Source organism: Camelus ferus, chromosome 6 (assembly GCF_009834535.1).
Source record: "Camelus ferus isolate YT-003-E chromosome 6, BCGSAC_Cfer_1.0, whole genome shotgun sequence".
Lineage (NCBI taxonomy): Eukaryota > Metazoa > Chordata > Mammalia > Artiodactyla > Camelidae > Camelus > Camelus ferus.
The window spans coordinates 23,451,039-23,475,252 of NC_045701.1; the positions used below are offsets into that span (position 1 = coordinate 23,451,039).

A 24,214-nucleotide genomic window follows, 5' to 3' on the forward strand; every position below is an offset into this window, starting at 1 on the left:
AGTCCACTTTATATGATATTAATATAGCCACTCTTGTTTTCTTTGATGTTTGCATGATACATATTTTTCCATCCTTTTACTTTCAACCCATGTATAACGTTATATTTGAAATGAGTTTCTTGGAGATAGTATATAGTTGTGTCATATTTTTTTATCATGTTTGCCAATCTCTATTTTTTAATTGGTATACTTGGACTATTTGCATTTAATGTAATTATTGATATGTTAGGGCTTAAGTCTGCCATTTTACTTTTTTGTTTTCTCTTTGTTCTCTCAGTTTTTTGTTTCTCTCTTTTCCTGCTTTTCTGTGGATTTCTTGATTATTTTTTAGGATTCTATTTTTATTTGTCTGTAGTGTTTTTGAATATATCTCTTTCTGTGGTTGCTTGAGTTGTTTTATTATATATATATATAAAACTTATCACAGTCTACTGGTGCCATTATTTTACCAATTCATGGTATAGAAACTTTATCTCCTTTGCCCTTCCCCATTTATAATATAATACTTGTAAATATTTCCTCTATATACATTTAGGACCACATCAAACAGTGTTACAATTTTTATTTCAACCATCAAACATAATTTAGAAATCTTAAGAGTTGAAGAAAATGTATTGTATTTTCCTGTATTTTTATTATTTTCATTTTTTTCTTTCTTCCTGATAGTCCAAGATTGCACCCTTTATCATTGCCTTTCTATTTAAGAGATATCTTTTCAGTTAGTCTTTTAGGACAGGTCTAATTGCCCTTCATTCTTGAAGGATATTTTCACTAGATATATGATTCTGGTTTGACAGGTCTTTTTTTTAGCATTTGGAAAGCATATGGCCTTCGTGATTTCTGGTGAAAAATCTGCTCTCATTCTAATTGTTTTTTCACTATAGGTAAGGTTTCATTTCTCTCTTGTTGACTATTTTCAAGATTTTTGTCCCTGTCTTTAGTTTTCAAAAGTTTGACTATGATGTGACTTCTTTGAGATTATCTTCTTTTGGGTTCTCTCCACTTGAATCTGTATATTTATGTCTTTTGCAAAATCTGGGAAATATTCAGCTGTTACTTCTTCAAGTACTTTTTCAGCCTCACCATCCTTCTCCTCTGCTTCCAGAATCCCAATAATGTGAATGTTAGATATTCTATTATAGTTCCACAGATCCCTGAGCCTTGGTTCACCTTTTTCAATCTACTTTCTTTCTTATGTTCACATTGGATAATTTCTATTGTTCTATATTCCAGTTCATTTTTTCCTCCCTTTGTTCCCTCCATTATGCTATTGAGCCTATTCATTGAGATTTTTAATTTTGGTTATCTTATTTTTCAGTTCTAAAATTTCTATTTGGTTCTTCTGTATATCTTCTATTTCTTTTCTGAGACATTCTATATCACTGTTTGTTTCAAGAATGTTCATAACTGATTACAGGAGCATTTTTATGATCGTTGCTTTAAAATACTTGTCAAATATTTCTTACATCTGTTATCTTGTTATTAGCATCTATTGTTTGCCCTTTTTCATTCAATTTGAGATTTTCATGGTTCTTGGTATGATGAGTGATTTTTTTCAATTGAAACCTGGACATTTTGGGAATTATGAGGCTCCTGATCATATTTATCCTTCTATTTTAGTTGGTGCTTTTTTATTCTACTGTGACAGGTACAATGAGTGCACTGTTTTGTTACTATCAAAAGGGGATAGAGGCCCAGGTTCTCCACTTTGTCCCCATTGATATCCAATAGGGGAGCTGGGTAGGGTATTCTGGCCCTCTATTAGGCCCTTGGGTGTGAGGGGTAGAAGTGTCATGTTACCATGCCCTGGATGACCTCCACAGACTCCATGGGCCTCATTACCACTGATCAGTGGTGAAAGTCCTTACTTTCTGCTGTGCCTTCTGTGACACTGTTCTAGTGGGGGAGATGGGGTGTCCCATTACAACCTGGCAAGGCTGGAAATCTGGGTTTCCCACTTGGCCTCTCTTGGCATGTGTGGGTGGGGTCACAGTGTTTTCTGTGCTGTTTGGCTGGAGTAATTGTCTCAAAGTTTTCTGTCCTGTTAGGCTTCCCCTTTCCTAGTCCTTGACTAGAAAGGAGTGGCAGGGCCTTCTGTTTGTTTTGTTTTTGTCTTCATCCATTAGTGTTTCCAGGTTGCTGATATGTTCAACTCCAACTCTGGGAAACATGAGGCAAAATGAAAACCTAGAGAATTCACCACTGTATTAGTCCCTTAGTTCCAAGGTTCTGACTTTTTTCCCTCTATTTTTCATTGTCTTCTTGTGTTTGTTTTATATATAATGTCCAAGGTTTTAAATTATACTTAGTGGGAGGAATAGGGAAAAGTACATCTATTCCATCTTTCCAGAAATAGAAGTCCGGAGTGATCTTTTAAAAACATAAATTAAACTATGTCACTTTCCTGTTTAAAATCCTCCAAGTCTTCTACTGTGCTCACAGGAGAGGCTCACCCCTGGCCTATGGGACATTATCCTGCCATGCCTCCTTTTCCTGCCTCTGCCACATGCCTCCTTCCCATTTGTTCACTTTACTTCAGGCAAATTGGCCTTTTTAAAATTAATTTTCTTGACAAAGATATATGAAGCCTCTATTATATTCCAGGCACTGGTCAGGCACAGTGTTTCAGGCACAAAGTCTTTGCCTCATGGGCTTTACATTGTTTCTGTCCCTGGAACATCAAGCTCATGCCTGTTTCAGGGACTGGCACTTTCTAGAATGTTCTTTCCATAGTTCCCTGTTGTTCATTAAGGTCTCAGCTCACAGGTCTCTTTCTCAGAGAGACTCTCCCTTTCTACCTGAAGCAGAGGTTTTCTTCTTCTTTTTTTTTTTTTTAGAGGTTTTCTTCTTTGGCTGCATGTTGGAATCACCAGGGGAGTGTTAGAAAAACCTCCAAGCCCAGACTATTGCATCCCAGGCTGTTTAAATCTAGGCTTCTGAGCATAGCCCAGGCATCAGAGTTTCTGAAGTGTTCAGGGGGTTCCAAGCAAAGATTGAAGCCATTTAAGATTATCTAGTAAGTTCCTCCCTTCTTCACTCTACCACTGCTTATTACTGTCTGAAATTTACCTTCCTTCTTTGTTAACTTGTTAGTTTTTCTCTAACTTCTAGATCCTTTCTAGTAGGAAAACTATATTTAAGGTCTGGTGAATGGGAAACTCACTTTCTTACTTGCAAGAATTGGGTTTCTGTTGCAGATTCTGGAGACTGAGACTCTCATGACAGCAGAGACCCTCTGTGACTTGAGCTCTCTGAGCTCTCTGGTTAGACTTAAGAGGTATGAGTTTTCTACTTTTGAGCCAGAATTTGTGGGCCTAGGCCTGCTCCAGAAATGGCCTGTCCACAAGTGGTGTCCCAGCCGAGCCTGCCTCCCTCAGTCTGAGGTCCCCCTGGAGTTGCCTCCCTGGTACTGGTGATACACATGCTGTGAGGAGTTGGCCCTTGGGGTATGGTTAGAGCTGGGGAAGAGCAGAGGGAAAAAGCTCCATGAAGACCACTTTGAAATGGTATAGAGATTCAATTCTGTTCCCAATAATTAGCTTATGGGAGGAGAATGAATTATATTTAAAGTAGTTCCAAACCAGGAGAAGTTGGAGAGGTTTTATGTGTCAAGTAACGGCAGGTCAGCATGACTGGTGACAATTTGTGACCCCTGTTTGTAACTGAAGACAGATCCTCATCTTAGTTTGCCCTGGATTTTTCTAGTTTCAGCAGTTGAAGTCCTGCATCCTGCAAACATCCTCTGTCCTGAGAAAACCAGGATGGTTGGTCACCCTAGGAGAGTCTGAGAATTATCTCAGCATCTTTTATGGTTGGATCTGGGAAGGGAAGAAGTTGAGAGGGCCCTGAAGTGGTTTGAGGTCTTTACTGGGCTGTCCAAGTTCGATTCTTCAAAGCCTTGTACTATTGAGGACTTGCTAGTCTATGTTCTCCTTAGGGCAGCAAACCGAGGAAAAAGATGGGCACTTCCTGGGCCACAATCTATGTATCCTATTGATTCTTGCTCCAAATTCCCACCCAATCTTTTTCTTTTCTTTTCTTTTTCAGTCAAGGATGGGTTGGGATGGAGGGGCTCCCATTGGCTTACTGGAAAAAGTTTGAAAGAAGATTCGTTGATCTCTGGTCATTGCCCCCCTTCTCTGATCCTGTGTCTGTGGTAAAACCATGAACACTGTCTAATTGTGATTTGTGATCTGGATACTTCACCTACTGGGGTAGGTGAAGAGCTGAGCTGACAGCTGTATCATGTAGGTTGAGGTGAAATACACATTTTATAGCAGTGTTTCCCAAGGTGTGGTCTGAAATTACCTTTTCAAGATCACCTGGGGGCTTATTGAATACAGCTTCCCTAGACCCAGAGCCATAGACTATGAATCAGCAGGTTCTGGGAGGGGACCAGAAAACTACATTTTTACAAGCACCCCATGTGGTATTCATGAATCCTGACATTAGAGGACCACTTTTATGTTGTTCTATACAATTTGGGTGATGTCCAGAGGATACTGGGGGAAGCCTGATTTTACTTCTTGTTTGAAGGGCCAAGAAAAAAATATTTGGGACTTTGAAGGGATTGATTGATTGATTTATAGTCAATTACAATGTGTCAGTTTCTCGTGTACAGCATAATATCTGAAGGGCTTTATTATGTATTATCATTCCATTGATTGTCTGGCATTAAGGTTTGATAAAACTTAGAACAGCAATAGTAGCAGTCCTCCTGACACTTTACTGATGCTATTCTTTCTACTTTCAGCAGTGGAAAGAGAGAGGACTTCAGTGGAAAGTGACAGAATAATATCTTCATAGTTTAATAGCTTTTGCTCACAGGTTTCCACACCTCTCTGAGGGTTGAAGGGAAAATTAAATGAGAGAAGTGAGTCAAAATCTCATAGAAGAGACGATAGCACTGGCTTCCTTATGTTCTGAAACTGGGCTAAATTCCCAGATCTTTAAGCGATTTCTTGTTGAAGTCAGCACTTTTCTCCTCTGTTAACTGCACCTACTGCCATCAGATGTCTGGTCTTTTAAAAATTGTATCTACTCTAGAAAGAGATTTATTGCATTTTAAATCCAGATGACATCTTAGCTGGGAATTTGGCTTTTTTCCCACCTTAGGCAGAACTGCGCTTATATAATACTCTTGTGCACAAGCAGGAAGTGCTGTTGCTCTGTCAATCAGTGAGTGTGTTGAAACTCCAGATGTGGGCTAACTTGCAAAATGTGACTCTGGGAGTGGCTGTTTGAATCAGTGTAACTGGGGCTGATCTGGAGCTCTGTTCCAGTTGATGGCAACTTCCATGGTGGTGGTGGTGTGTCTGGCGAACAGGAGTGGCTGGTCAGTAGGCCTGTTAATATGCAGGATGAAACTGAGTCCCTAGGTTAGTCTAACAGTGGCCCAAACTAGATAATAAAAATAGTGATTTAGAAGTGTAAACTTTTTTCTTGTTTATAAATTATCTTATAAATACATACAAGTGAGGCCATCTTGCCCTGATTTTTGTCCCCCACTTGCAGGGCACCAGCCCTCTTCAGATTCAAATGGGCCATTTCACACATGCTCTCAGAAGTCTGCTTGCCTGTGTGACAGCCACATTTATTTCCTTTCCCATTTCAACCATGAAGCTCTGATTCCACGTCTAATGGTGCCTTCTTCATTTAAATTGCTTCTCCTTTCTACTTTCTCCTAAGCTGAAATTATCTCCTTCTTCCCCCAAATTCCCAGGAACTTGCCTCTTTTCATCTCCCTGTGTTCAAAGCATGGCTAAAGTTTCTCATAAAGTATCTGAATTTTTCTCTCTTGAACAAAGGGGCTTGGGGAGTGACTATGAGACTAGGGTCCTTCTCATACAGAGTGGTCCAAGGTCCTATATTATATGATGAATCAAGAACACTGTATTTCAGTCAGATACTAAGAGTGTGAACTTACACATAGCAGTGGAAGGGATAATGTGGAAAGGTCAGACTGTGTTATGGAGGTATTGTGATCTGGTGGGGAGCTGATGGCTCCAATTATCACCCTTCCAACAAAGAATGGCAGACACGTTTTCACGGTCATAATTGGCCTGTGTGTTAGGATGATTTCACAGATATGTGCTTTAATTAACTTTAGTAAGAAACTAAATGATAATCTTGTCATATAAAATAATTCCACATTAAAAATTTCTGCAAATAATAAATGCTGGAGAGGATGTGGAAAAAAGGGAACCCTCCTACACTGTTGGTGGGAATGTAAATTGGTGCAGCCAGTATACAGCACAGTAAGAAGGTTCCATAAAAAACTAAAAATAGAAGATAAAGTTGTGGTACATGTATACAATGGAATACTACTCAACCATAAAAAAGAATGAAATAATGCCATTTGCAACAACATGAATGGACCTGGAGATTGTCATACTAAGTGAAGTAAGCCAGAAAGAGAAAGAAAAATACTATATGGTATCACTTATATGTGGAATCTAAAAAAGTGACACAGATGAACTTATTTACAAAACAGAAACAGACTCACATACAGAGAAAACAAATTTATGGTTACTGGGGTGGTAGGAGGTGGAGGGATAAAGTGGGAGTTCAGGATTTGTAGATACTAACTACTTTATATAAAATAGATAAACAACAAGGTCCTACTGTATAGCACAGGGAACTATGTTCAATACCTTGTAATAGCCTATAATGAAAAAGTTAGGAAAAGGAACATATATATGTATAACTGAATTACTGTGCTGTACCCCAGAAATTAGCACAATATTGTAAACCGACTATACTTCTATTAAGAAAAATAATTCCACAGTGACTATCTAGGTATCATGACGTATCCTTGTTTAAAGTAGTGTGTACTTTCTAAAAAGAAATATATTTGTCTCTAGGATCAAGTATTTATTACATCCTTACATATTGTTATTAATTATTCATAAATAAAACATACTTGTTAAATAAAACAATATATTATTACATGCATTTATTTATAATTAATAAATTATATATTTATTATTATATGTAAAGAAAACACTTTATACATTATTGAAAACAGCTTAATTTAAATTAAGCTCATCTAAATTAAATTCATTGAAAACCTACAGGGGTCGTGAACAGTCTACTTTCTCCACTGTACCAGAGATTAGTAGCTTGGACCTACTTGAGTTACTGCAGATGAAAACATTCTCTGCAAGAGCTGGTTCTGCCCAAGTAGTTCAGCTGGAGTCTACCAGCTTCAGCACTGTAGCCCATTTAAATGATTTTTTGATGTCACACGTGGACTGCCTGAGATGTGCCTAAGTGTAAGGACTTGACAGTAAGGATTTTTTTTTGGTGTATTCTTTTTTTTTCTTTCTTATTTATTTATTTTTATAGTTTTATCTATTAATTGTTTATCCTGTACTCACTTGATAATATTCTGGCTGCCTTGGGGCAAGGATAATTGTATCCTTTCTCAAAGCTAAAGCAGAACAAAGGCAAAAATTTACCCCAAAGTGTAGATAATAGGGAGTTACTTCAATGTCTCTGAGTACACAGAGGGTGAAAAATCCCTTTCTCTCTCTCAGTCTCTTTATACATTTTATAAAAAGAAATGCCTTTTGCAGTGACTGCCCAAAGTAAAAGAGATGAGTGTTGAAGACAGTGGCGGAGCTGTGGAGTGTGCTCTGGCTGCCTTTCCCGCTCTTTCCCCAACAGTAGAAACCCTGACTTTTAGACAGGCACGTGGCTGCCCAAAGTAAAGACAAGCTCCATGGCAACCAGTGTGGTCCTGTCACCAATGCAAAACATCACATGATAGCTTCCTGAAACTTTCCTTAAAGACAGATGACACCTGCTGCCCTTTCCCCAGCTTCCTGCCTGCTTCCACCCTGCTGCCTGAAATACACACTGTTTCACGGAGCTCTTGCTGCCACCTTGGACTATGAGGATGAAGGCCCCCTGTTTGGGATGGTGAACTGGTGAGCTGGAAAGCTGCTGAGGATTTTGTGATGCAGAGCCCCTGTAAGAAGCCCTGGACAGTCTCTGGGTTTTTATATGAGACAGAAAGACATCTTTGTTTTGCTTAAGCTTTTATTTCATGTTTAGCCAAATCTAATCATAAGTGATACAATGACACTACCCTTTGGAAGGGAAATTTCATAACTTTTCCTAGAAGCTTATTATAGGACTTAATCATCCTTAAGACAAAATATTTCTTTTTATTTTTAAAAAGTATCTTTGATACAGTCTCTTCCTGTTTTCCCTTAAGTCTCTGAAAATGGAGTACAATTGACTGACTTCTTCCTCGTAATAAATCTTTGCAGAATCTAAGGTTTCTGTTTTCACCTTAATTTTGTAGCTTTTTTCACTGTAGTCCATCAGTGAATTTAGAACTCTAAGTAATAATCATTTTATTTTATGAAAATATTCATAACTAGACTCTTCTTTTTTTAAGTAAGAGAACTAGCTATGCTAGGCTTGGGATTCTAATTATGCCTGTGATTTGTTATTAATGGATTACAGCAGGCTTGCTCTTATGAAATGAATAAGCTGTTTGCAGAACTATGAAAGGAGACAGAGACTGTAGTTTTACTATATCATCTGGGGAGAAATAGTAGAAAATGGGTTTTCCTCATGAGTGTGTATGAGTGGATGAGTGAGAAAAGAGAGAGAATATCTTCAAACAAAACACTTCACATGTTTAATTGCTGCCCAGTTCTGTGGCTTCCTGGGGAGCAAGAGGCTCATCCCAGTGAGGGAGCGATGTCGGATGTCAGACTCCTTTGGTGCTTGAAATCGAGGCCTGTGTCTGAGATGCCAGACAGTTTCTGTGCCAGCTGTCTTGCTCCTCTGACTTATTCAGGAGACCACATTCCCTGCAAAACAGTCACTCAAAGCAACCTCTAAGGGAAATGTAACTAAATACACACTGAGACTTCCCTCATTTCTATGCTCCACACCTTCAGGCAGGCACTGACTCACCCCTTTTTTTTTTCGTTTTAAATAACAGCCTTACCAGACAATTCACCTTTTTTAGAGTGTACAATTCAGTGATTTTTAGCATATTCAGAGTCGTGCAACCATCACCACAATCAGTTTTAGAACATTTTTATCACCTCAAAAGAAACCCCATACCCATTAACAATCACTCCCCATTTCCTCCTTACCCCCCAGCCCTAGGCAGCCACTAATCTACTTTCTGTCATTAAGAACCTACCTATTCTGGGCATATACAAAATATGTGGTCTTTGGTGACTGGCTTTTTCACTTAGCATATGTTTTTGAGTTCATGCATGTTGTAGCATGTATCAGAACTTCATTCTTTTTTTTTGGCCAAATGATATTCCATTGTATGGATAATACCGCATTGTCATTTTTCCTCAGTTGATGAACACTTGGATTGTTTCCACTTTTTCGCTATTATGAATTGTGCTGCTGTGAACACTGTGTACAAGTTTTTGTGTGGACCTTTGTTTTCTTGTCTCTTGGGTACATGCTTAGGAGTAGAATTGCTGGATGTGGTAGGCAGCAGAATGGTTCCCTGCTCAGAGAGAAGAGATGGGGACCGAGGAATAGGTCAACTTTGTCCTTGAGGGAGATGTTTAAAGTCTTCACATCTGAGCTGTAAAACCATGTCGCCAAGTTTTCAGGTGAGGTGGGGACAGTGTTAATAAAGTCGAAACAGTAAGTGACTGCATATTATAACAGAGAAAGTAGCCTAAACAAATTCTATCATATAAATTTGGCCTAAGTAGCTATTATCATTTTAATTTTTTTTAAAAAATTGTGTATTTTAATTTTCCTTGGGATTGGGTATGTTTATTTATTTATTTGTTTGTTTCTTAATGGAGGTGCTGGGGATTGAACCCACAATGTTGTGCATGCTAAGCAGGCACTATACCATTGAGCTATACCCACCCCTTCTCATTTTAATTTTTGACCAGAGTCTATCAAGCAACTTACACTCTCAAGTCCCTCTAGATGTGACCTAAGCTCACCCTTCCATCCCAGGGTGAGTTACTTTTCCCTGCAGACACCTGCAACAGGGCTTTCCTAGATTCTACCCTAGAGCACTGGTTCTGCTTGTAAATGCCTTGTTTCCTGCACGTACATCTCACCTGGAGCTTTGATATTCTTTCTGATCTCATCACTTCCTTTCTCAAGCCAAGTTTTTTTCATAGATCCATCCCACCAGATTTGGGATAGTTTCCAGGAACACATCCTTGGTCCTTGTTCTCAATATCAGGGATTGCATTGTCAGCTGTTGTCTCTTCCTACGGAGGCAGTGTGGTGCAGTGGCTTCATCCTAGACTTCAGATTCCAGCTCTACTACTCCTTATTTCTATAATCTTGGGCAGTCGCTTAACTGCTCAATGCCTTAGTTTCCTCATCTGTAAAATGGGGTTAAATAGTACCCATCTCGCCGGATCCTTATGAAACACACATGATACTTGTAAAGCCTTAGTTAGTAGGTACCCACTTAATTCTGACGTGCAGTTATTCTTTCCACCATCAGCACCCTATGTCTGCTTCCATTCCAGTTATTCCAGCCTAGACAGTGGGCCCACAGACCATGTGGTGGGAGGGCAGTTTTGCTATGTACTCATCCAGGCTGAAGAGCCTCCGCCCTCGGTTGGCATCATGCTGGAAACAGTAGTTTGTTTGCCTGTGGCCAATGTCTCCTCAAACTCCCTATTGATTCTCCTGATTCTTTATAACAAGGGCAGACATTTTCATTTTACTGGAGCTGAGGAAAATCACACTTTTATGATTACTTGTCCAGCTCCCTGAATTGATTGCAAGAAGCCACGTCTGGCACCTTGGATCCCTGCTGCTCTCTCAGTGGTTGCTAAGTCTTCAACCCCCTCTAGGTCCCTGCCAGCGGCCCTTCCAGCTGGCAGAGGGTCAGCTCAGTGCTGGTGCCTACCCCCACGGCACCAGGAAGGAGACCCGGGCAGCATCCCAACACACTGGCCTCAGGCAAAGGCGGGAAATACTGGCCCCATCCACCCTCCACTCGGTGTCTCTTCCTCTCTTTTTGCTCTCCTTCCCAGGCGAGACATCAGTGTCAGCAAGACCCATGTCAGTTGGGCCAGGAGCTGAGGGGCACCTTTGACCCTGTCTTTGCCCACCTAGGTGCCTACCTGTCCTAAGTAAGGAAATTCCCCTCAGCCTGCTGCCACTGCTAGGAAGCCATCACCACATCATCTCCCCAGGTGTTAAGGGCCAAAAAAACCAACTTCAGGAATATCTGTATTTTAACAACAGACTTTTGGAAATAGAAAAATTAACCCCTAAAGCTCACATTTTCAGTGAAATACCAGGCTGCCTGGAAATAGAGAGGGGGGTGTGTGTGTACACAAAACAGATTTTCCCTCTCACTTCTTTAGTTTAGAAACAAATTAAGTTACTCACATTTATTATGCCACCTGGCAAGTCCACTTAACTTGAGGTAATCATTGTTGACAGGCCCAGGATGTATCTTTCCATGTATTTCTCTATATGTCTATAGAAACATGCCACAGTTTATCCTGATAATGGGCATTCAGGTTGTTTTCAATTTGGGGGTCACAGTCAATAGTCCTTCAGCAAACATAGCTGAATGTACAGCCTTACATAGTGATTCTTTTATTTGTAGGATAGTTTCACAAAAGTAGGACTGCTCAAGGACCATGCATTTAATAGCTACTGCCAAGTTACTTTCTGTTCACTATAGCAATCTACTTGCCCATGAGAAACATATGAAGTTGTTTATATCCCTATACCCTTTAATATTTGATCTTACAAATTTTATTTTGTTTTTGCCAACCAGTGGTGGGAAATGTTTTCTCCTTTTTATTTTAATTTGCACTTTTGCCATTCCCTGAGGATGCACTGTGTCAGTGGTTGGGGTTCTTTCTTGGAGGCTGACCCTGCTGGCACCTTTGCAACTGCTTTCAGGACCCCCACTGACTTCGGTTTTCTCTAGGCAAGAGCTGAATAAGCAGCTTTAATGAGCATGATGGATTTTAATCATAGAAGCCGATGTGTGCCATATGAATTTAAAACCATCAACAGGATGGATTTCATGTAAATGCCACTTGGAAAGGTTACAGAAACGAGAAAGAAACAGATACTGCACAGATGCTGTGGATGTTGTGGCTTTGCCCCAGCTCTGCAGTGGTCACCCTGTGGGTGTGCTGCCTTGCTCTACCCTGCTCTGCAGAGGCAGAGCCTGTCGGAGTCCCCTGCAGGAGAGGAGAACCTTCCAGTGGCTAGCATGTTGGGTTTAGAGAGAGGAGCACATGGAGAGGTAAGGGTTCTCAGAGCCCAGAAGCTTCTGAGCCTTTCTCCCACCTTCCCTGCTAAAACCACATCCGTCTTCCTATGTGGTCTCCCTTTCCTGAGGTTTTTCTAGCTCTCAAGTATCCTTGGGTCCTGTGTTTACTCCAGCTTTAGAGTCCCCTCAGCCCTTTTCCAGAAGTGAACTCCCTCTCCGTGTCCTTTGCTGAATAGTAAATGAATTTTTCTAAAAGTGGCTTCCCATTGTTCCTTCTAGCCGGTGCCCTCAGTTCCCTCACTTCCTGCTCTGCTCTGGCCTGCTCAGATGGGATGCCTCTTGGATCAGAGTTGTACTACAGTCCCGGGGACTTATTTGTTGTGAATTGTAGCTTTCCTCTGGCATAAGGTTTCTTTTTTTTCCCCTCTCCTGCCACTCTGTCCTCATCTGGTGGGCTGTGAAGTAGGCACCCCAGGTGCAAGGCATGCATACTCTCTTGGTGCTTTCCCCCACAGAGGCAGTATATGCAATCTGGGAGACAGAGCATGATGTAGGAGGGTCTTCCTGACTCAAGTAGATCTGTTACTGAGCTTATGATGGACTAGAGCAGTGTTCAACAACAAACTCCCTGAATTGCTTTCCAGAAATGTTACAGCAACCCATCATGAAAAGTATATGCCCTACAAATGATGCCTCGTCCATGAAGCATAGGGCACTGGGCATAGGGACTACTCCTGGGTCATCACATAACTTTTATCCATTGATTGGCAAAAAACAACGAGAAATGATAGCACCTGCTACAGGCAGGAATTTTGGAGAAAAAGGTTCTAGACACACTACTGTTAGAAATGAGAAATCAATGTCACAGAAATTAAAAACACCAGAAAATAAGCACATGTATACAATATTTATTGCAATATTATTTATAATGGAAAAACCCCATAAACAGTGTGGATGTGCATTTGGAGGACAAAGGATGAATAATAAACTGTGATATATTTACATCATGCAACAGGGGGAATTTTTCCACTATGTATGGCATATATATGTATAAAATAAAATTCTATGTTTACAAAAGATATAATGACAAACCACCATATATGTCTGTAAATACTGTGTATATGTTTATATGTGATTAAATAGAATGGAGAAAGGTGTGTTCACACTGGTTACTTGGAAGATGGTGTCCTGTGCTATACAGTAAGACCTTGTTTAATCTATTTTTTTCTCATTTTTTTTTTATTGAAGTATAGTCAGTTTACAATGTTGTGTCAAATTCTGGTATACAGCATAGTGATTCAGTCATACATGAACATACATATATTTGTTTTCATATTCTTTTTCATTATAGGTTACTACAAAATATTGAATATAGTTCCTTGTGCTATACAGTAGAAACTTATCATTTATCTATTTTATATATAGTAATTAGTGTCTGCAAATCCTGAACTCCCAATTTATCCCTCCCCACCCCCTTTCCCCTTGGTAATCGTAAGTTTGTTTTCTATGTCTGTGAGTTCTGTAATCCCTCTTATGACTTCTAGATATGTCTCACTTATTTACACTTACATGAGGTCAGCAAAAGAAAGTTGAAAAATAATGATAGTTACATAGCATTACTGCTATTTAACACTTAACTATGGATGAGGCAGGGTTTGGCATTTTTTATGCATTATCTTATTTAATACAACAGCTCTGCAAGGTAAATGTTATCATCCTCATTCTGTAGATGAGCGAGGTAGGAGAGGGTGTGTGCTGCGTGTCTGAGTGGCAGGCGTCAACACACAGCAGCTTAAAATAACAGATATTTATTATCTCACAGTTTCTGTAGATCAGGAATTTAGGAGCAGCTTAGCTGGGTATTTCTGCCTAAATCTCTCAAAAGGTTGCAGTCAGCACGTTAGCCAGAGCTGCAGTCACCCAAAGGCTTTAGTGGGGCTGGAGGGTCTGCTTCCCTCACATGGCCAGTGGCACAAGGCCTCAATTCCTCACCGTGTGGATCTCTCTGTAGGACTGCTCCCGTTGCTCACCAGGCTTTCCACAAGGCGCATGATTCAGAACAGATTAAGACAGAAGTGGCAGTGTCTTTTATGACCTAGCTTCAGATGTCTCCCTGTCATTTTTGCTGTGTCCTATTTTTTACGCAAGTTGGCCCTGTTCATTGTGGGAGAGGCCAATATAGGCACATGAATATGAGGAGGCAGGGGTCACTGGCCATCATGGAAGCTGATTACCACAGGCGGCCTTAAAGTATTGTTTTTCCCAGAAGTCTCAACAGTCCGCAAAATTATCTTTTCTCTGCACAAGCCTTACATAGTCTTATGTGGAAACAAGGAGGTATAGATGACTCTTTCAGGTTTTTTTCATTCATGGGAGTATATAAAGTGAATTTAATGTTGTAGATTACCTTCTTATTCCTATTAAAGAATTAGAGTCTCTAATTAGGGGAATGACAATTTAAAATGTTGTAGCATGTCATTGTTTCCTTGACCATTGCATATAGGCTCACTTTTATTTCCTTACTTGGGGTAATATTAAAATTTGTAGGCTCATATTTATTAGCCAGTATTCTGCCTCCAGTCATGGTGTTTTCATGTTTAAACCTTTATAAGAATAATGTGAGGGGCAAGACTAATGGAAACTGGAGCTTAATAAAAGTGACAGATTTTGTATTTTATCTTATTTACTTTATTCACATTGATTGCACTGTGAAAGCCAATACTTTAAAAAACCCACAAAGTAGAAAATCGATATCTAGCAAGATAAAAAATTCTTCCTTCTGCCTTTTGTTTTATAATAGGAAAATAAGAGGTCACACATCCTCATTGATCTTAGTGCTTTAAACGAGCTAATAGCATTTCATGCTGATTGTATTTTGAACCAGCAGGAAAATTACATGGTAAATAACTCAGTGTTATTCAAATCAACTAATATTAGAGGAAAAATGCAGGAATTGGAAGCTGGATTATTCATGAAATGCTAAAATGTTAGAAGAATATTCCTCTGTCTGTATCACTGTGGTTACCATAATCATGAATCCTGGATTCTTAGAACATGATACAAGAAAGGAAACCTTTTGTCCAGTTTTTAGCAATGTGACTAATGAATATTTCAGCACAGAAGGTTTTGGTTGCCTTAAATAGTCACTGGAAAATGCACACACAAAATAGGGCTGGGCATGGGAGATAAATGGAATTGAAATTATTCTATGATTTTGCTCTCAAGTTTTTGCCCTCTTCTCCTCTCTCTCCATCCTTCGCTGCTATATGAAGGAGACAAAAGAGGAAAAGAGAGAAAGAGAAGTGTTATGATTTGCTTTCTGAACAGTGTTGTTTCTGCCCATCCACACGCCCTTCATTACAGGTATTTTCAAAATCATGTTACACCTGCAAGTCTTCTAAATCTATCTTGTTGGTTCAGTTCTTGCCTCACAAGGAATCAAATCCAAGTTCAGAGTCTAGACTGAGTCTGTCTCAGTTATCAAGCTCCTTCCTTGTTGCCCACGTGCTGATCTGTTATTTTGCTTACTTTGCCTCACTTCCCACTTCCTACAGAGCTCTTGGCTCCTGGTATTTTATCTGAGCTTTTTTGTTTTTCCATTTTCTTATGTTGTTGCTTGGCCCTGATGGGCTGTGTGCTGTAACTCATCTTTTCAGTGCCACTTGTGTTCTATTCTCTACCTTGCCCTGACTTTCAGATCCATCACTTCCTTCCAGAGCCTCCCCTGCCTTGACCACTTGTCTCTGGCCCTGGCCTGGGTGTGGCCACCTTCAGCGCTTTTACATCTGCTGCTCTAGCTCTCCTGGTCCCAGCTCCTCACTCTGCAGACACTCCTCTCCTGCTGGCCTGCCTCTTCCACACAGGAACTGGAGAAAGTGGGGAAGGAAACACGGGTGGTCCACTCTGGAGCAAATGCAACCTCCCCAGTAGTGAGGCAGTGGCCTGAAATCTGTTAGAAGTTGTTAGGATGCCATTTCTTGCTCCGCACCTTCCAGCCTCTCCCCTTTCTCCTGATTCTCCTTCCAAACACAGATAAAGAAACAGGAATGGAATTTTCACCTTTGAATTCATGTCATTGTCAGAATGTGCCAGATCAGGAGGGGTAAGAGACTCATTTCCAGATTCTTCCTCCTCCACATTGCATCAGCCACACTGGGTCCCCGTGAACTGAAGTAGAATTGGGCTCACTTTCCTTTCTTAGTCCTCTAATTATCTTAGCCTTGCATTCTTTGGAAATATTTCCAACATAATTTTCCCTTTGGGACGGCATAATTGTAGTTACTGGAACAGATGGAACAGGAGACTGGAGTGCATGAGTGTTGTGTGTCCGTCCACTAGATTGATGAGAGAATAGCACGATGTGTCATGCATCCATCTCTCTCAAGCTGCTCTGACACTGTGCTGGCCATGGGGAGACAGGAAACATTTGGCTTGTTGATCGAAGGCACTTATCATCAGTAGATGTACCTACAATATTGAATACACAGAAAAAAAAAATTCTGGTAATTTTGATCAAGCTATCTCAAACTTCAAGCTTATTCAGTTATTTGGGGTCTTATGAAGCAATTCCTACATATAAAACTGCGGTTGCTGCTCATGAGGGTCAACAGAATTTCCAGATAAGGTTCTTTTCGGGCTTCATGATCTTACAGTATTTTATGGGAGAAATAACCCCTCTAGGCTAAATGCAGTATGAATGGTGCAGAAGATACGGACCCTGACTTCAGAGACTACACGAGCGATTTAATACAGACAAGGACCTCTTAGCAAGATTGTCTGTGTGGTAGATATTTAGGGCAGTGAACTACTACACCTCCACTCAATCAAGGATGGATTGTTAGGATGCAAATCCAAGGGGAGCACACTTAATCATAGTTAGATGACTTGTTTCCTCCTTTTCCTGGGGAGCTTTCTCCATACACCTACTGAGGAGGAGGTCGAGCCTGTGGTTATTAAAGGTTCAGAGCTGTCACAGTTAGATGGGGCCAATGATACTGAGACTCTTGAAATGTTCTAGTTGATTTATATGGGAAAAGTTGGAGCAGTCAAAGAAAGAGGGACAGTTATTAAGACTCAGTGTGTCTTTCTTCTTACTTTTTACATCCATGTGTTAAGATATGTGAGGGACTGAACTAGTTTTGGGGGCTTTGTGACTTCACGAGAGAACTCTGGTGGCTGTGGGCACCAGGATCTTTTTGTCTTGATTGTGCTATGTAGTTTGCCTTACCTTTGGGGATACTACTGTTGCTAAAACATCTGTGCCTTTGTTGTAGACTCACCTAAAATCCTTTGTGCAGCCTCATAGGAGTGACTAGCAGAGGCTACTGTTGGAGTCTCTTTATATATTTTTATATATTACAAAACTGAATCCTGTTAATATTTTATCTGAATTATTCATTGGGAACAAATATTCTAAGGAGAAACCATCCAAGGTTAGATTGGGGATATATATTTCATAAGATGCTTTTCATTCAAAGCAGTTATTTAAAATTCACCATGAATTTTAATAAACTTAATACATTGCTTCTTCCTCCTAATCCAATTCCTGCTTAATGTGAACCTCCTGTATCATTTTGGAAAACCCTCTGGAATCAAATTAACTGTAACTAAAGTCACAATTTTCTCATGGTAATAATGATCAGCTTAAACAGAGTTGGGCAGATATTAGATAGTTTAATCACAAGTTACAGCAAATTGACACTTCATTAGTGAGAGAGAGGCTCAAACTTTTAGACTCAGAGGAAGAGCAAATTGTACTGAAAACCAGCAGGCACAGCCCTCTGGCTACAAGATGGTTTCCCCCACATTCTTGCTGCGGCCATAATTCATAATAATACCAGTGGCAAAAAGCTACTTACCACCTTGCCTGTGCTGACTCTCTGGGTAGCCAGGAAATTTACCCGTATAGATTCAAGAGAAAAAGATTTTTTTAAAAATCAGAATAAGTTAGAATGCTTGTTAAACTATTTAAACTTTCCTTTGGAAGTGTGAACTTTGAACCTCAACTTTTAATATTGGTGTCCCCCGGCTCACAGAACAGTGTCTTTTTTTTTTAACCTTCCAGGTACCATTTGTCTTCTCTACAATGAGGAGTTCTTTTTTTTTTTTTTTTTTTTTTGACAGTTTTGGATGAAGTTTATTTGTATCTGTGATGTCACCTTGTTAATAAAGGGTTCTGAAATTATCTTTTGGCAGTTGATGATTTCATTTGAGGTTCTTCCATTTCTTGATTCTCACATTCTTGCACTTTACATACACGTTATTTCTTTTTTTTTTTTTTAACATTTTTTTATTGATTTATAATCATTTTACAATGTTGTGTCAAATCACTGAGGAGTTCTTTATCCCTAACTTGTCTTACCCTCACTTTCTCCTTTGCTTTCTCTTTCTCACTCTTTCTTATGAAAGGGAGTTCCCTTTGAGGGTTTTGCTTGGGCAGAAGATTTAAGGGTTCAGAGAAAAACACAGGTTTGCCCTTTACAGATTTCCAGGGTCATTTCATTCTATCATGATGCTGCAACTTTGGGTAGTAAGTATGGGAGCAGCCAGGGGTCATATCTTAAAGGGTATTGTATGGTGTTGAAAAGTTTGTATTTGTTTTCTCCTTAGTGGCAGTAGGGAACTGCTGAATGCTTTAAAATTCACCTAGTTACTTTCATACCTCTGCTCTTCTCAAAATGGGTTTAGTTAATCAATCTCACACTTTTTTTGTCCTCTGGCATTTAAAAAAAAAACAACTCTTTCCTCAAAACTAGAATGAGGTATCACCTCACACCAGTCAGAATGGCCATTATTCAAAAGTCCACAAATGATAAATGCTAGAAAGCACGTGGAGAAAAGGGAATCCTTCTACACTGTTGATGGGAATGCAGTTTGGTGCATCCATTTTGGAAAACATCCATTTTCCTCAAAAGATGAAAAATAGACCTACCATATGATCCAACAATCCCACTCCTGGGCATATATCCAGAGGCAACCTTAATTCAAAAAGACACCTGCACCCCAATATTCATAGCAACACTATTTACAACAGCCAAGACATGGAAACAGTCTAAATGTCCATCTACAGATGACTGAATAAAGAAGTTGTGGTATATTCATACAATGGAATATTACTCAGCCATAAAAAATAAAATAATGCCATTTGCAGCAACATGGATGGCCCTGGAGAATGTCATTATGAGTGAAGTAAGCCAGAAAGAAAAAGAAAAATACCATATGATATCATTCATATGTGGAATCTAAAAAAAAAAAAGAATTTATTTATAAAATAGAAACAGACTCAGACATAGAAAACAAACTTATGGTTACCAGGGGGAAGGGGATTGGAAGGATAAATTGAGAGTTCAAGATTTGCAGATACTGACTGGTACATATAAAATAGATAAACAAATTTATAGTGTATAGCACCGGGAACTATATTCGATATCTTGTAGTAGCTTATAGTGAAAAAGAATATGAAAACAAATATACGTATATTCAGGTATGACTGAAGCATTATGCTGTACACCAGAAATTGACACAACATTGTAAACTGACTATACTTCAATTAAAAAAAAGTTAAAAAAACCCTCAAAACCAAAGCACCTTATTAGCAAATGCAGATAATAAAACTGGGCCTCCTAAATCCTCCCAAAAAACAAAAAAAAACTCTTCCCAAAAATCAGTGTCATAATGAAACTATGTCTGAATCATACCTAAACAAAATGAAGTCTTGCCCTCAGATATTCAGGGACACTTTTACTTTCTAGCCATAGTGGCAAGAAATTAAATACAGTTGACCTTTGAACAACACAGATTTGAACTGCATAGGTCCACTTATATGCAGATTTTTTTTAACAGTCATTACTGTAGTGCCTCACAACCCGTGGTTTGTTGAATCCGCAGATACGAAGGATTTGTGGACACGGAGGGCTGACTGTAAGTTGTATGCAGATCAACCTCTGCCTTGTTCAAGGGTCAACTGTAGTTTTTTTTTTCCCCTCAAACAATTTTGAAAAAAATGTTTTCAAAGTTTCAATTCTGACTAAAATTCTTAATGGCTCAAACTGTGAGTCTAAATGCACAAGGGTGCTTAGTGGCTACCTATTGGGAAGATGGAAGATAATTATGAATGTTTTTAAAAGTCTTTTAAACAAAGAATATAGTTGTAATCATTATTTTATTACTTGTAACATTATTGTTGGCCAGATAGGATTTTAAAAACTTTTCCTATAACGATACAATCTCTTGATGGTTTCAAGCTGTTTGGATAATTGAATTGAAAGCATTATTAGAAAGTCATCATTACTTTGAGATTTTTCATTTTTCTTAATGAACCATGTCAAGATAATTGATTCTTTTTTCAATTTTCTTGATCCTTTGTGGTTTTAAATTCACTCCGGTGCCTTATTAAGATGAATCATGTTTGTGTGCTGCTGCAAGATTTCTATAGGGTGTTTGGATTGTTTTATAATGGGCTTGATGGATTCCAGGAGCAGGACTCCATCTGCAGAAGACACGTCCTTGATCTGATTCCTCTCATGTGATGTGAGTGGAGTCAGGAGATTCTAGGAAGGAGCAGATGTTGCAGCGGCCCCTGCCCGCCCTGCTTGGGAGATGAGGCTGTAGTGAAGTCACTGAATCCAGATGACAGTGAGGAGAGAGACAAGATGTGTGTGTCCCACAGGCCTGAGGAGAGAGCTCTCAAGTTGTTACAGCTACTCAAACACCATAGTCCCAGGCACCCATCGCGACCCCGTGAGACAGTCTGCTGTGATTTTGCCAGCACCACCCAAGGGACCTCCATGGGGTAAACCTAAGAGTTTCTTCCTTGGCAGATGCCAGTGTTCCACTGGGACCCTGGAGGCCAGTCAGTCCTACCTGGTCACTCACTCCTGATTGCTTCCAGGTCCCTTTGCTGTGCTGTCTTTTTCTATCATCTCTACATATGGCTCCAGGTTTCTTTAACTCTGGCCCAGACTCTCACTCTTCCTGCCTCTGTTAGACCTTTCCTTGTACCCTCTGGAACTTCATGCAACTAATAATAGCAGCGACATATACACTTACATAGCACCTATTAGGCACAAGAAGCTTTTCTAAGTGCTGTACATATATTATTTGTCTTGGCTTATTTAATCCTCACAATGCCCCAAGGACACAGGCATGGTTAGCATATCCACTTTACAGATGAAGAAACTGAGGCACAGAGAAGTTAATTCACCCATGATCACACAGCAAGTAAATGGTAGAGCTAGGACTTGAATCCAGGAGTAAGGCTTCAAGGTCTATGCTTTTGGTCATTAAAATATCCTGCCTCTCCCCAGGATAAAAATTTCCCTACACACTTACTAACTTTTCTCAGAATGGTCTTTCAACCATATTGTTTTTTTATCTGCACATGAAAGCACAGCAAATTATTAATGTGTGCTTGGTTAGCCACTTGAAACACTTTCACAACCAGGGACTATAGCCTGCCACAGAAAAACAACCCCATGTACTATGAGCTCATAATCCAACATTAAAAACCATATGAGTAAAACCGTAAAAAGAGAGCAGCAGACCCAATAAATGGCAAAGTTAACATGTCTAGAACTAGAAACAGTAGAATAATCTGAAAGAAATTATAAGCATTTAAAAACTATGATTACAGATTGAAGAAGGAATAGAGCCGTAGTAAAATAGACACCAGGAATAAGGAGTAGGCAGCTTGTGTGTGCTAACTGTGTTGCTGTGCCCACCGCCCTGGCGCTGAGTATTGTCATGGAATCCAGCATTAGAAAATATAATGGGAATGTGGAGGGAGGAAGAATGGGTCCAGAACTTGAATCATTTCTAAGGGGGATTAGGTGATTTAGAACATAATGCCTAAAATTAAAAAGTATCTTGAGGTCGAATACTGTGTTATTTAAAATATACACTGAATTATCCTTAGTGTACCTTATAAAGCTAGGAAGAAGCTAAAGTGCTGATGAGATGAAATAATCAGCTGGGTAATTATCTTGCTTTGTTGTTATGTGCAAATTTGTGTTACATGTTGAAATTAATATTTGGGATCTATTGGGTTAAATAAAATACACTATTCAAATTTCACCTGCTTTTTAAAAAACATTTTTAAAATACTAAAGTATAGTTGATTTCCAATGTTGTATTAGTTTCTGGCATACAATGTCAGCAGCTTCTTTTCACTTTTGAAAAATGTAGGTACTAGAAAATTTTAAGCCACATGTGTGGCTTCCGTCCTGTTTCTATCGCAGAGTTTGGTAATGCGGAGCTCATTTGCAAACTTAGAATAGATTAGCAGAGGTTAAGTAATACCTAGCAAATTGTTTATACTCAGGTGAGACGGAGTCATCATCATAATACTATTACGCCTAAAATTAAATAACAAAACTCACCACTCAAAATCCTCCTAGACTTTTTGATATATACAAAAGTGATTTAATAATTTCACATAAATTGCCAGTATACTATGTCTTTAAGTTCTTTGAAATGAACTCTCAAATGTGGGCTTTCAATTTTTTTAACCCTTCTTTTCTTTCTTTCCTTTGTCTTCTTTCTTTTTATTAAAACATTTTTATTTTTCTTTTTGCATATCTGGCCAGGAAACTTCATGGTGTTATGGTCAACTTGCCGCACAACCGTGTTCAAATCTGTCACCAACAGGTTCATTAAAAACCTGGCCTGCTCGGGGATTTGTGCCAGCCTGGTCTGTGTCCCGTTCGACATCATCCTCAGCACCAGTCCTCACTGTTGCTGGTGGATCTACACCATGCTCTTCTGCAAGGTCGTCAAGTTTTTGCACAAAGTCTTCTGCTCTGTGACTATCCTCAGCTTCCCTGCCATTGCCTTGGACAGGTAAGATCAGGTAGTCAGGGGCTCAACTTTTTTTTTTTATGTGTAGAAAAATTAGCATCATGAAGCAAATGATGAATAGTCAATGTTCCACAGGCGGCTTTTAATCTGCTTGTGGTCAACAAAAGGAGAATGAGTTGCTGAAACAGAATGCCTCATAAAAGACAGCAGCTATGGCCAGTTGGACCATTGAGAGAAGATGTGGAATTAGGGGGCGGGTTTACATCATGAGAGGGTAGGGCAGAGCTGGATTGTGACACAGTTTCAGCTTGGTGGGAATCGGCGGTGTTTGCTTGGAATTTGCAGTTGTTTGCTCGTCAGATTGATAACTCTGCAATTAGGGCCTTTTGATGCAGGATGAAAACATTTCTGGAAGAACAAGAGAACAATTCAGTGGTTATTTAACAAATGATTAGACAGTCCAGTTGGACCTGGCCAGATATTACCAGAATTCCTTTAGAGGATTTATTTCCAAGATTTTATATTGTGGTGGTGGTGGTTTTCTCTTCTTTCTTTTTTCTTTAATTAAAATTTTTTTTGTTGGGGGAGGTAATTAGGTTTATTTGTTCATTTCATATAAAGGGAATCATACAATATGTGTTCTTTTGTGTCTAGCTTCTTTTACTCAGCATAATGTTTTAAAGCAGTTATCTGTGTTATAGCAGGTATCAGTACTTTTTTTTCCCCCAAATTTTATTGAGTTACAATTGACATACAGCACTGTTTAAAGTATATGGCATAATGACTTCTCTTACACATATTGTCGTGAAATGATTCACTATAGATTTAGTTAACATCCATCATCTTCTATAGATACCAATTTTTAAAAAATTTTCCTTCTGATGAGAATTCTTATCTACTCTTTTAACAACCTACTCCATTTCTTTTCATTGTTGAATAATATTCCATTGTACTCAAATACCACATTTTTCCTTAACCATTTACTAATTGAGGGACATTTGGGTTGTTTCTACCTTTTGGCTTTTGTGAATAATGCTGCTATGAGTTCTGAAATTTTTTTAAGAATAGGATTCAACAAGAGTGGAAACACATTATTCTGAACAATTTGCTATTCTACCTGGAAGCAATGCAGTCATCCCTGTGGGTTATATTTGAGCCTTTGGCTTTAGGCAAGAAAATATGCAAATCATAAGAAATCCTTACTTTCTT

At 39.3% G+C, this 24,214-nt stretch overlaps 1 protein-coding gene across 1 annotated transcript in view; it reads left to right on the forward strand.

Moving 5' to 3' along the window:
- The window catches only part of GPR176 (G protein-coupled receptor 176), an 83,429-nt gene that overhangs the window by 54,249 nt on the left and 4,966 nt on the right, over positions 1–24,214 (forward strand). The window contains exon 2 of the mRNA XM_006176602.3: positions 22,795–23,047. Coding sequence (XP_006176664.1) covers positions 22,795–23,047 — 253 coding nt within the window. The remainder of the gene's footprint in view (positions 1–22,794; positions 23,048–24,214) is intronic.